Below are 13,394 nucleotides of genomic sequence, written 5' to 3' on the forward strand. Positions count from 1 at the left end.
GTCAAGTTCGGAGAGTAGGGTCGAATGAAGGATCAAAGTCGAGAAAGAATGGATCGCAGCGCAGCTGAAAGAGTGAAGCCGACACCTGCTGGGAAAGAGGGGAAAGAATGGACGTGTGGAAGTTTGAAGGAGGAGGGTTAGAGAATGAAGGGAAAACAGGGGAAGAAGGGGAAAAAGAGGGTAGCGTCGACCACGGGGGTCCGGGACAGTCCAGAACGACTGTTCGTTGCCCTCTTTGTTTATTTTTGGCCCCTCTAGTCCCTTCAAGGGTTAGCTTCACGGGCCGTCTACCAACGGGCGGTGTTTGTGCCTATGGATGTAACCCTCAAGCCAATAAGCAGCGCATGGTGCCTGGCATCGGCCCCCGCCCCAGTCACGCTGTTTACGCGCCCTGACTCGCCCGAGGCGTCGGTAGAGACTCCACCGTTCTATACCGGTTTCTTGCTGGCCCCCCTGATCCCGATTGGGGAATCCGTGGCATGCGCTTTTTCGCTAAGGTCCATCATGGTATGCTCACATACCATACCATGCCCAGTCTCCCGACTATACTCCCGCTTGGCCACCGGGTCGCTATAGTACCGAGTCTCATCAGTTGAATAAAGTCAGATCAAGCTCTGTGGGTCACACAATATCTGCGACGTGGATGATGTAATTGGAGTCTGTGTCAAAGGAGTCTAATTTAACCTGCGCCGACACTCGTGATGGAGTAAGATTGGATGTTTCTCATGCATAAACTTGCAGGAAGTATAGCAACCCCTTTGGGGAAGTAAATAAACATTGCACCCGAAATACCTCGGGCGGCCCCAGGTTACTCTTAGACCGAATCTCTGCTCACTGTCCATCACAACTCGGTATTTCGTGAGAAGACAATTGGAATCCCATCCAGCATAGTCTGTAGGTAGCTGAGACGTCCAGTCTCTGGTGTGCTCGAGGACGTTATTACCAGGAGCACATCATTGCTGCCTACAGTCATTCTCATTCATCGCGAATCGCTTCATTCACCCAACCTTATCTGAACCCGATTTCGTAACCCATATGAATTTATGGCATATAAGTGGTATTCACATCGGATATTGATTATACCACAGACACATAGACACGTGGAAAGAACTGCGCGGCTGGAGGGTAAGACAGAAGATGTGCAGTAGACGTCCGCGAGGATATATATCGTGATATCAACGCGGGTAACAGTAGACACTTTGTGCGACACCGAGTATATTTATTTTTAGGACCAACGGCTGTTTCTTTGAAAAGGTTCACCCCGAAAGCATGGCCCTGACCATAATTCTCGAATCAAGTGCAATAAACACGAGTGAGTTGAAGACCGTCTCGGGTACCCACAGCAGGGAGCTTGTCCGAATGAGAGCAAAATTCCCTATTTGGGCATACTCTTTAACTCAGAAGCAATGCTATTCGGTAATAAACGCAGTGTAATGAGAAATGAATGAGCGTCTGAGGTTGCTTTCACGTAACATATTTATTGGGACCTAACAGCGGAGTGGGGAGCTGGAAGGTACTTCCAAGCTATATACACCGTCACCAAGAATTGAGCAGCTACTCTTCACTGCAATACTAGCAAATTGGGAACACCTTTCATCTGGACAACTGAGGCTCCCTGAATGATCCGAAACTGAGTTCCTGTATCAAGTTTGGAAAAACTGCATCGACGCGTGCAACAGAGCACACCATCGCCGCACCTTTATGCTGCTTTAGTTCGAGACCTACGAACATATCGGTCTCACCCACCTGGACGCTCCACGAGTCTACCACACGACAGCTACGATGAAACGAACAACACAGTCTCACCAATGATAGCTCATGATCGTGACATGTTGCGAGAATCCTAGCCGCCAGATCGGCCTCGCCAAGACTCTCCAGCCGAGATAGCAAACATGACCAAGCACGTCCCTACCGAGTTAAAAACACCCAGGAGACCCTAGTCCCGAAGATCGCAATCAACAAGGCCTCCATCTCTCTAACACCTATCCCCACAACTCAGAGTTGGTACATCATCTCCCCAGTGGACGGGAATACCTCCGGGCGTGAAGAAGCCCCCCCGTCATTTCCAGATTCCGGCAAACCGATCAGAACAAAGGTCTAACTCACTGTACAACCAGTTCGCAGCCACACTTCAAAAAGGAGGCCTGGCTCCACCAGGCGGGCTCCAAGGCCGACGGCAATCGGATGCAAGGCGAAGTCCCTCCGATCCGGGGAAAGAAAGGAGATCGAAGATTTTTCTGCAAGTGATGGCTTGACACCTAGCTGTACGACTCTTGTGCAAGGATCCGCACCCACGGATCCTTGCTCGCATCACCCTGTATGAACTTTCGCCTCGATGTCTCGGCCTCTTTTCAATCTCTCCGGGCGAAACTTGGGAGAGGATGTTCCTCGTGTGGGAAGTGGACGGACAACAGTGCCTTAGTTTTTCCATTCTTGATTATGGGGGGGGGTTTTTTTTCCGATTTTCTTTCTTCCATCTCTGGTTCACCTTAGGAAGTGGAATAGACTACAGAGCCAGTCGCGGTCTTCACTCCGAAAGATCCCAGCCCTAGAATCCAAGGAACAGTGTGACGAGAAGCGAAGCAAGGGGTTGAGTTGAACATCTACGAGGTGATCCCCAAAACGCAGTATTGACGGCCGAGCACACTATTGTGAGACTCGCAGCGGACTTGAGGATGAGGCTATTCTTTTTTCATTCAAATCTGGCTCAAGGGGGATAGAGTGGAAGAAACCTGGATCCTGGAGGCTTGATCGCCTGTCTGTACCCATTTAGTTCTCAACCGGAGGACAAGAGGCCTGGAATGGCGAATCCACAGTTGGAAAGGTGGCGGGCCCCGGAGCTTCAAGGTGGGCAAGAATGCCCCGTTCCGTGAGTGTAAGCTGGGCCCTGGTTGTCTGGTGTGGTGTTCTGGTTCTGGTTCTAGCTCTAGCTCTGGCTATGGCTCTTTGTTTACGGGAACAAGCTTTAATTTGTACCTTGCTCGGAGTCGGAACTAGGGTCGGATGTGGGTCTTGGGGCTTCGATGGCTCCGCTGGGGGCCACTTGATAATTTTTCTTTTAGAGCAGTCACTTTTTGCCCTTTCGGTTTGTTTCTGACCCAGAACTGCAGTAATCCTCTGCCAAGTTTTTCCCATTTCCTTTTTCAACTTTTTTTTTCCACCCCCCCCACTCAATTTTGCAGGTTTACCTGCAGATCTGTCAGGCACGGGGAGGGCGAGCCTGAGTCTGAGCCCGAGCCCGAGTTAGCGGTATGCTCTGACCCTAGGGGATAGATGAACGTAGCTCCTGGTATGTTCCCTAGTTTCCTCTCAATTCACTTGATAGGAACTTTTCGCCGAAGCGTACAGATAGATGATTTCAGACTGTCGAGTCCAACGTCTTGAATGAGAAGGGCTGCCCAAGGAAACCGAGACGGTTGGCTTTGATGCAGACCGTGGATAACATGGCGGTGAACGTGTTGGTGCACCGCCGGTGCTTGTTAGGATTGTAGTGTATGAGGGAGTTGATGAATTGGGAACTCTCCCATTGCTGTCTTATAACACTAAAGTTATTAAGTTTCATGAATGGGGAGGAGCTACCCAGATACGGAGCCTAAAAAGAAGACAGATCGATGATCCGTGACAGTACCGTACATTGGGTATGGGCAGGCCAAACACCAGTCTGGGCTCGGCGGTACATCTATTCTAGGATCAATCACCATAGATTCACAAGTACCTACTGGGATCGACCCTGCTCGAGGCGTCATCGTGGTATGCTAAATACAGAAATTTGTAACAAGCGGCTGATCTCCTCAACTCTGGCAATCGTTTTTCTGCGCACCTTATCTATCATTTTCTGGACTTCACCTTTCTTTTGGCTCAATTTTTTTTTTCGGCCCTTTATTACCATTCTATTTTCTCCGTTTCGTGGGAGATCCCTCCCCCACTCCTCTCTTCTAATCCTTCGTTATTCTTCTTCACCTCCACTTCAACCCTACGCCACCCAAAAAAAAAAAGATTCCAGGACTTGGTTGTCATGCTGGCGCCTGTGTGACAGCTGGACTACATTAATGCCGTGCTTTGTCTCTCTTCCACATTCCCCTACGACCCACTGAAACTGCGCAACGAATCCCGCATTCCAACTATTTTTTCCCGCGATCTCATCCCCTCCGTCCTTCAACCACCCTCCACCCCCCCCCTTGCGCGCAATTCCAGGGTCCCAAACGCTCTTCCATTCTCGGGGATCGCCTCTCCACGCACATGAGGACGATCGGCAAGCTGGGAGATTCCTGGAGCATGCACGGAGCACAGTAACGTCGACCATTTACTGCGCTCCCGGCTACACACTGCAACTGTACCGACAAACGAAGGGACATTTTCAGTCCCTCCAATTCTTTGTCGCCTTGCATCGCCTTCCCTGAACTCATAATCCGCATTTCTCAATCTTCAACCTCCCCATCTACTATCCCTCCTCCCCCTTCACTCTCCCTCATATTCTGTACATGTCCTGGGTTCGTGGCTTCTGAGGAGAAACGAATCACTCAATTTCTGTGGGCTCTGTGATCCCTTGTCCCCTCTTTTGGTGAGTGTACTCTTCCTCTCCTTCTGGCCCTTCGATGGGGTGGTACGACCGTGGGCACACGACCCTGACTAGTCTGCTAATTAGGATCTCTTTTCGGACAGTCTTATATTCCTTCGTGTACGCCGTTCCTCGCGCCTGGTGCTCGCTGCAAATACTAGCCGGAAATACGCTCGGCTTTGTGTGATTGAAGTGTCGTTAATTCTCGACCTTACTGCAAATAACCGCCCACCGTTCGAGTACATATCTGAACTTCCTCGCCCCGACCGCTTGTCCTGGAATGACTTCCACCATGGCCGCCAATGCAAACAACGTACACAACGTAAGTGGTCGTTATGATCTGCTCGCAGGTCCGATATTGACACAATTTCAGGTACGATCCAACCGAGCCAATATGGGTTCATCTGGCATGAACGGTGACCGCTCTCGCGGTTCGAACAACGGTGTTGGCAAAGGATTCGGCAAATCGAGCTGGAATAGTAACATCTGGGGTGACTCCAACCTGGGAGGTGGTTTCGATGGTATGTGCTTGCAAGGGCGGATCGTGGACTCGAGCTTACATGGTCCAGAACAACACATGAACGATACTGCGTTTGAAGGAAAGTCGGGTTCAGGGTCGCTGCTTTCTTCCTCTGAATCCGATGGCTGGGCTGGACGTCCCAACCTTCCCTGGAGTACTGTCAACACAACCGCTTTGCCCATGGGCCAGAACCGCAGCATGGCGACCTCTCCAAATCAGACCCGTGCCAATGATCGAAGTGCTCCGGCTATGAACGATGCGGCTGATTCCTCCTACTTCGCTCTGCCTCGCACGACTGGAATCGGCACCTCTGCTGGCACCGCTAGCCACCGTCCTTACTTCAACGGATCCGAGGGTGCTTCTCCGTCCGGAGAAGGTATGTCCTTCGGTGGTTTTCCTGCCCTCCGCAACGGTGACGGTCGACGACAGGTGAGCTCTGCTGGTTTGGGAACCAGCCCTGTGGGGAAAGCCTTTCCTGTCCAGTCTGGGTTCAACGGATCTCTCGATAGTTCGCGACAGGAAGATATGGCCGCGATGGGCATCTCATCCCTGGCCTCTGGCATTCCTGACGGCATGTCTCCTCCGCAGACTCGCAACACCCTTTCTCACATGTCTCACAACTCGGCTTCCTATGCTCAACGACCCGTCCACTCTGCCCATCCCTCTTATTACTCGGACAACCATAGCATGGACGGCCGTTATGGCAATAACTCAATTGATCTCAGTGCGGGCCTCAACAAGATGCAACTCGACAACGGATTCTCAGCTCAAGTTGCTCAGCGCCCGCCATATGTCCCTCACGCATCATTTGATAGTTCTCTCCCGCGCGGCAAGTTCCAGAACAATGAAGATACCAGCTACCAGGCCCTTGCTGGATATGGAGCTGAAGGTGCGCAAGATATGCACCTGGCCTACCAGCCTCGTTCGCGTGGCGGTGATACTGGTTCTATCTCTCCTTCCGAGTACGCTCGCATGGAAAGCCCTCTCTATGCCGGAGCTGATGCTCAGTACCGCAACTCCGGTGGCCGCATGTCTGAGAACCAGGCTGCGGCTTTCGAGCGCAGACTGCGAAACTTCCAGGAACAAGACTTCGTCCAGCCCCAGCGCATGCAGATGCCCCAATCATACGACTACCAGGGTTACCAGCAAGCCCGTATGAGTGCGCTCCAAGGTTTCTACCCCATGGCACTCTCGGGCGGACTAGGCGCGGCTGCTCTCGTCGGTCGACCTCACCGCGAGCATGACCCCACGCAGGTTGTCCGCAGCCCCCTACTGGAAGAGTTCCGTGCCAACAGCAAAGGCAACAAGCGCTACGAGCTCAAGGACATCTACAACCATGTCGTTGAGTTCTCTGGTGATCAGCATGGATCCCGCTTTATCCAGCAAAAGCTCGAGACTGCTAACAGTGATGAGAAGGAGCAAGTTTTCCGAGAGATTCAGCCCAACTGCTTGCAGCTTATGACCGACGTCTTCGGCAACTACGTTGTGCAAAAGCTCTTTGAACACGGCAACCAGACCCAGAAAAAGATACTCGCAAACCAGATGCGCGGCCACGTCCTCGCTCTTTCCACCCAGATGTATGGATGCCGTGTGGTTCAAAAGGCCCTCGAGCATATCCTCACGGATCAGCAGGCCGCCATGGTTAAGGAACTGGAGAATCATGTGCTTAAGTGTGTGCGTGATCAGAATGGCAATCACGTCATTCAGAAGGCCATCGAGCGTGTCCCCTCACAATATGTCCAATTTATCATCAACGCTTTCCGAGGCCAAGTCAACCGCCTCGCTGCTCACCCCTACGGCTGCCGCGTCATTCAGCGCATGCTTGAGCACTGCGAGGAAGTCGACCGTGAATCCATCCTGGGCGAACTCCATGCTTGCACCGCCAACCTAATCCCCGATCAGTTTGGTAACTACGTGATCCAGCACGTCATCGAGAATGGCGATGCGAAGGACCGTGACCGCATGATCGTGATCGTCAACTCGCAGCTCCTTGCTTACTCTAAGCACAAGTTTGCCAGCAACGTGGTCGAAAAGAGCATTGAGTTTGGCGATGAGGGCCAGCGCAATCACATCATTTCTACTCTCACTTCCTCCAACGAGCGAGGCGAGAGTCCTCTGCTCGGCCTCATGCGTGACCAGTATGGAAACTATGTCATCCGTAAGTGCCTTCGCATTCTTTCGGTGTCAACTCATACTAATACCCATGCAGAAAAGGTTCTTGGTCAATTGAAGGGCGCCGAGCGCGAGGCCCTCATCGAGCAGATCAAGCCTCTCCTGAGTCAGCTGAAGAAGTTCAGCTATGGAAAGCAGATTGTGGCAATTGAGAAACTCATTTTCGACCCCAACTCTCCCACCACTGGTCCTCTGCAGCATGTCACCTCCACCACTCCCCCGACCTCCCACAAATCCTCCCCTCAACCCTCGAAGCGCACCATCCCCACCATGGAGCCGCCTCGGGCCTTTGTCGGCACGGCACCGCCCACTCCTCCCCCAACAGACAACCAGAGTACTGTTGACGGATCTTTGGAGCCTAAGGGCCTTGCCAAGAGCATTGTGACCTCGGTTTCCAGTCCCGAGACCGCCAACACCGTCCCGGTCGATGTCACCAGTGCTCACTAATTCGTTGCACACTACTTACTTGCTTGCCCACATAATCCGTTCTAATGCTGATTTCCACCGGACAATTCCGTTTTATCTAATACGGGCGTATACATACAGGGGGACACGGGGGCTCCGGTGGGATATATGAAGTTACTACGTCGTCTCTCTCCCAATTTTTCATCCATGGCTCGGCGCAAGAAATGAGGGGGTGAACTTGAAATCATTTTTTTTTTTCTTTTATTTCTCCTGCTCATGTGTTTGATCTCGGACCTGTTCTTTTTCTTTTCTGATTGTTCATTTTATTCTACGATGGTGTGTTCTTATCTATGTCGTCACCCTACACACCTCACCATTGTCAATCCTGTTGCTACTGGTCCGAGGAATATCTACTTATGGATACGGCGTCTTGCGTGTGCTTTTCTTCCTTTTTCTTATTCTACTGGAGCTGGTACTGGTGCTGCCAACGGGAAGGGTATATCGATATCGGCATACTTGCTCACGATCTGAGGCATACGACATGGGAGGTTCGGATATGGAAATACGGGAGAGAATACTTTATCTTGCATCGCACGGCCCGTTGGTTGTTGATCTTAATTTGTCTTTATTTCTGTCCATTTCTAAAGAGAAAAGATGCGCATATCAGTGCTATGTTTTTCTTCACTTGCTCAGAGCTATACGATTTGCAATGCAATGTGTTGCTTGTGTCTGGCCAGATCCGGGTCGATCTTTCACCCAAGACTGTATTCATGATTTGATAACTTGAAAGCCAAATGATTGATACTCGTATTATTGCTCTGGATGGTACTGTAGGCCAGCACTGGAATTGATAAATGACTTTCTGGCTTTGGGCTTTTCATAAACATCACGTGATTTATAAGACTGATGCAATGCGGCCCCCAACTTCGTCCAACTCCGATCTCTAAAAACACATTGTCGGCTCCCCAAAAATACTCCAAAGGGTCTTGCGCTTCCAAAGCTCTCGTGCTCCGGCATCCGCTCTAACCACCACCTGCTCCCTTTTCCAGACAAAGAGAACACGAATCTCAAGATTCCGACCACGATCACAACCACATCATGTCCTCGAACGTAGGCCTCACCACCCCGCGCGGCAGCGGCACATCAGGCTACGTGCAACGCAACAGCGCATTCATCAAACCCCGAGCCGCAGGCTACGGTGCACCCTACCCGTCACCCTCATCCGGCGGCTTCAAGCAGCGTCTTCCAGACAAACAAATCCTCGAACATGACCGTCTGCGCGCGATCGAAGTCCAAGTAATGGAAGAGCGGGAGCGACTGGAAGAAGAGAATGAGCGCATCGAGGAGGAAATGTCCAAGAAGAAGAAGAAGACTGATAAAGAGGAGGGGGAGCAGGACGAGGAGAGGGTTTTGACAGAGGAGGAGATTGATGCGCGGTGTGAGGTTTTACGGCAGAGGTTGTTGAAGGAAGGCGAGAGTGGGAATGGAAATGGGCAAGTGAAGGGGAAGGCGTTGAAGAGGTATCAGGTTCATGAGCTTGCGGAGGCGAAGATTGAAGAGAGTGAGAGGTTGAGGAGGGCTTTGGGGCTTAAGGAGGATAGGGATACCGGGGAGATCAGTAGTAAGAAGTGGGAGAGGAGACGGGATTAGGTATTTTCTTGTCCTTTTTTCAAATTCTCTTTGGTTTTTCTTGTCTCCTTGAGTTGAGATGGGTTTCTTTCAGGAGAGATAGGGTGTTGGATGGCGTTTTCGAATGGGGTTTCTCCTTTGGCTCTGGGTGTCTGGTTACTACATTCCGAAGGATTCAAGAGATGATCATAATCATTACATCATGGAAAAATGGTCAGATATTTTCTACCTGTCGGTCTCTCAAGGTATACCTTGCCCCAAAAAAAAGAACTTGGACTTGAACTTGAAATGAAGGATATCATAATCTGATCTATATTCAAAGAACTCACGCAATGAACTTCTCAATGACCCATCCTTCTCTGGGATCCTTCTTTTGCACTACCTTCTTCGCAGGCAAAGGCCATCCAGTTCCACCAGCATCTCCTACAAGACTGGGGATAACCCAACAAGACCTCCGCTGCGGGATACCTTCCAGCACCTCCGTCTTGCCAATCGGCTTGCCATACTCGATAAGCGGCGTGCCATGCGCAATTGCAGCAAGTTGCAACCCACTAGGCGTGACAAGCGGGAACATTCTGATCTTGGGCGTTTGGCTCGCGACTACTGATGCAGATTGTTGGAGGTGCGAATAGATGATATACTGCGGCATCTCCTTCGGTGAGAGCTTGGAAAGGATGGAGGTCGGGTGCACATAGACTGCGCGCTCGGAGAGTTCTTGGGTGTTACCCTCACGCGAGCGGAAGAGCGTGAAGTAGGGGACGTCAATTGCGCGACGAGGAGCACGTTCTTGTTCCGGTGGGATTGGGGCCAGGTCAGCGCGGATAGCGACGTTGTCGATGAAGCCGGCCGTGACAATTTGTTTGAGAGCTTTGACTTGTTTGGGAGTTGGTTCCGGCAATTTGGCTTCGTAAGGAGCAAGAAGACCTGGATTATTGGAGCGGACGATGTCGGTAAGTTGACGGCGGAGCTGGGATGCTTCTTTGAAGGCCTTGGCGCGGAGGAACATTTGTTCGCTGAAGGCATCGCCATCTGGGGCATAGGCATAGGCGCAGATTGCGGATAGGTATTTGAGGGCGTCAGAGTTGTCGTCATGCTTGCTGAGAAGGCGGTGCACGCGAGCGTAGTCTTTGGCGCGTTGCTCGCGCTCTGTATCCTCTAGTCTATCCGCGTTGGTGTAGACTGCCCTTTCGTCGTCGCTAGAGTCAGAGTCGTCGTTCTTATTTTCCGAAGCCTTAGGCCGCGGCGGGTTAAATTCCAGCTGGTTGACGAAGAGATCACCCACAGCTAAGGCTGCTACAAGGGCAATGACATAAGGCATACAGCCGTGCTGGTGGCCGATGTAGAGCATCTTGCCGAAACGGGGCGAGAGAGGGTAGGTGGAGAGACGGCGACCGATCTGGGTGACTTGACCTTCGCTGGAGAGAGCTCCCAGGTTCTTCAGGAGCTTCTCAGCTTTGGCAAGACCATGACGGCTGGGAGGTGTTGGGAAGGGGAAGTTGATGACGTTGTGCAGACCCATGCTCTTCATCTGGAGCACAACTCCTTCAATGGGAGTGCGCAGAATCTCCGGATCTGTGTACTCGGCGAAGTCACCTTCGTAAACCGCAGAAGAATAGAGACGATAGCAGTGACCAGGGCCCGTACGACCAGCACGACCAGCTCGCTGATTCGCACTGGCCTTGCTAATCCAGCCAATCTGAAAGCTTTGTACACCTGTGAATAAATCGAATTGCTTCTCTTTCGCTCGTCCGCAATCAAAGACATACTTGATACCGGGAATGGTGAGCGAGGTTTCGGCCACGTTGGTAGCCAAAATGATCAAGCGTGAATTCTCAGGCGGCGGCTCGAAGACCTTCATCTGCTCTTTTGTGGGCAGTTGTGAGTATAATGGCAACACATGCACACGAGTGGAGGCATCCACGGCATCTTCGCCAAGGTCGAAACCATCATCTTCATCATCCTGATCGTCCAGGCCAGTAATCTCAAACTCGTCGTCATAGTCGTCGGCATTATCGTTCATTTCGGTGCCTCCAAGCTCTATATCCTCCGCTTCAAGGGGCGCATCATTAGCGGATATCTCTACCTTTGCGCTGGCAGTGTCTCCCCGCACAGTGGGTTTGAACGCCCCCTTCAATTTCTTAGCAAGTTGACGGATTTCGTTTTGTCCAGTCAAGAATACAAGCATTCCACCCGGTGGCAACTTGCGGTGGCCACGAGAAACTTTGCGGAAAGCTTCTTCAACGTAATCGCGCTGTGTCTTGCGGGCGAAGTGGATCGTCACAGGATACTGACGGCCCTCTGCTTGCACTAGCGGTGGTGGTCCTTGACGGAACAAGCTTGCGTTCTCAGTAAAGTCTGAGATACGGAGAGTAGCTGACATGATGACAACCTTCAAAGGCTGGACATTGGGGTCTTCTTTGCTCATTGACTTGCGCAGGCCCACAATCCGACTGACCATGCCAATAAGGATGTCGGTGTTCACACTGCGTTCATGGGCTTCATCAATAATGATGATGGAATACTTCAGGAGGGAAAAGTCGTCCGCAATCTCACGTAAAAGAATACCATCTGTCATGAACTTAATGGCGGTCTTCTTGGACGCGGTCGATTCAAACCGAATTTGGTACGACACCTTATCAGAGAACTGACCCAGTTCCTGAGATACACGGTTGGCCATACTGACCGCTGCGACTCGGCGAGGCTGAGTGACACCGATCAGACCAGGGTTCGGGCTGTCAGGGTTACCAAAGCCGGCTTCAAACAGGAATTGTGGGAGCTGGGTTGTCTTTCCGCTACCAGTTGCACCCCAGATGACGACGGTATCGTTGTTGTAGATCGCTTCCATGATTTTCTGCTCCTCGCCGACGACGGGGAGCCCCATTCGGGCAGTCTGAATTTCCTCTGAACGGTCGACATTCACGCTGAATGCTTTGCGGAAGGGGTTCCCTGTAGTAACTTCAAGCTCTCGAGGGAGAGGCTCCTCTTCATAGACTTCATTCTTGGGTTCTTTGTGGGGAGCCGCAAAGGCGTCTGGCTGATGTTCCATGGACATCGGTCCATTTGTCGGATTGAAGTCCGCAGCTTCATTGATCTGCTGTCTAGCCCAGGACTTGAATGCAGACTCTCTGGGCTTGATCTTAGTTGGACCTTCTTCCTCGGCCGATTCTTCTTCCTCCTCATCATCATCCTCTTCGGAAGAACCCTCAGAGGAAGTGTCTTCGGAACTTTCATCTTCATCTTCATTTTCAGAATCCTCTTTAGTCTCATTTTCTGACTTATCCGAGTCCATTTCCTCGTCTTCATCGTTCGTATCCTCCTCATCAGAGCCAAAGCCCTCCCAAGCAACCTCTTTTACTGGCGCAGGCGCCGGGGCCGGCTTATTGGCGCGCTTCCGCTTTTTGATTATAGGAAATCCATCCGGGCCCAGTTCGAGCGGGCGCTTCAGACCACTTCCAACGGCAGCCTGGGGCTTCGGTTCAGGGATAGGGTCTGTTGCAGGGTCGGAGGCCTTGAGGTCGGCATCGGAGTCATCACTGTCGTCTTCGAGGTCTCTTTTCGAGGTAGTCTTCGCCTGTGTTCGGTCGACGATCGGGACGGGAATGCCTTCGTTCTCCTTCCTACGTTTACCCAAATCCCTTGAGCTGTGTAAAAAGGAGGTATCGACTTTGGCTTCGGCGAGCTTCTTGAGCAGCTCGACATTTTCTTCTTTCCGCAATTTGTTCTCCTACAGAAAAAGTTAGATACTGGTCTAAGGTCAATATGAGCTTTCTCACGCACAATGTATTTGTCGAGACGTTTCTGCTTCTTTCCTGAGACATTGGAATGCTGATCTCTAAGCTCCGCACGGAGCTTCTGTCTTTTGGCTTCTTTCTCGTCTTTGGAGACGGGCGCTAGCTCCGCGACATTGGTGTCCACAGAGGCAGCAGTCTCTTGCTGCCGGTGTTTTTGCTTTCGCTGGCGGGGGACAAACTTCTTCATCTCGACCGGTCCCAGCTCAGGACAAGATACACAAATCAAAAAACTGTACTTGTGCTGTCGTAGTTCGTTCACGCGGGAAAAAAATCGAGGAAATTACAGGAGCGGTGAGATATTGCCGGTATCAGCAGTGGG

The 13,394-nt window shown here is 51.5% G+C and overlaps 3 protein-coding genes across 3 annotated transcripts; 2 read left to right on the forward strand and 1 right to left on the reverse strand.

The window, feature by feature from the left end:
- Positions 1 to 4,838: 4,838 nt before the first annotated feature.
- Positions 4,839 to 7,697, forward strand: N7477_004674 (mRNA-binding protein PUF3; the record flags this gene model as incomplete). Its single annotated transcript, XM_056966337.1, has 4 exons — positions 4,839 to 4,880; positions 4,932 to 5,079; positions 5,128 to 7,236; positions 7,288 to 7,697. 4 exons carry the CDS (start codon positions 4,839 to 4,841, stop codon positions 7,695 to 7,697), a joined length of 2,709 nt encoding a protein of 902 aa, XP_056823118.1.
- A 1,056-nt stretch (positions 7,698 to 8,753) lies between these two features.
- On the forward strand, positions 8,754 to 9,305 carry cwc21 (U2-type spliceosomal complex subunit CWC21; the record flags this gene model as incomplete). Its single annotated transcript, XM_056966338.1, has 1 exon — positions 8,754 to 9,305. One exon carries the CDS (start codon positions 8,754 to 8,756, stop codon positions 9,303 to 9,305), a length of 552 nt encoding a protein of 183 aa, XP_056823119.1.
- A 304-nt stretch (positions 9,306 to 9,609) lies between these two features.
- N7477_004676 (ATP-dependent RNA helicase ECM16) lies at positions 9,610 to 13,262 on the reverse strand (the record flags this gene model as incomplete). Its single annotated transcript, XM_056966339.1, has 2 exons — positions 9,610 to 13,008; positions 13,062 to 13,262. 2 exons carry the CDS (start codon positions 13,260 to 13,262, stop codon positions 9,610 to 9,612), a joined length of 3,600 nt encoding a protein of 1,199 aa, XP_056823120.1.
- Positions 13,263 to 13,394: the final 132 nt, after the last annotated feature.

This window comes from Penicillium maclennaniae, assembly GCF_028827695.1.
Source record: "Penicillium maclennaniae strain IBT 15551 chromosome Unknown utg000004l:1.0-3007600.0:1.0-3009580.0, whole genome shotgun sequence".
NCBI classification, from domain to species: Eukaryota; Fungi; Ascomycota; class Eurotiomycetes; order Eurotiales; family Aspergillaceae; genus Penicillium; species Penicillium maclennaniae.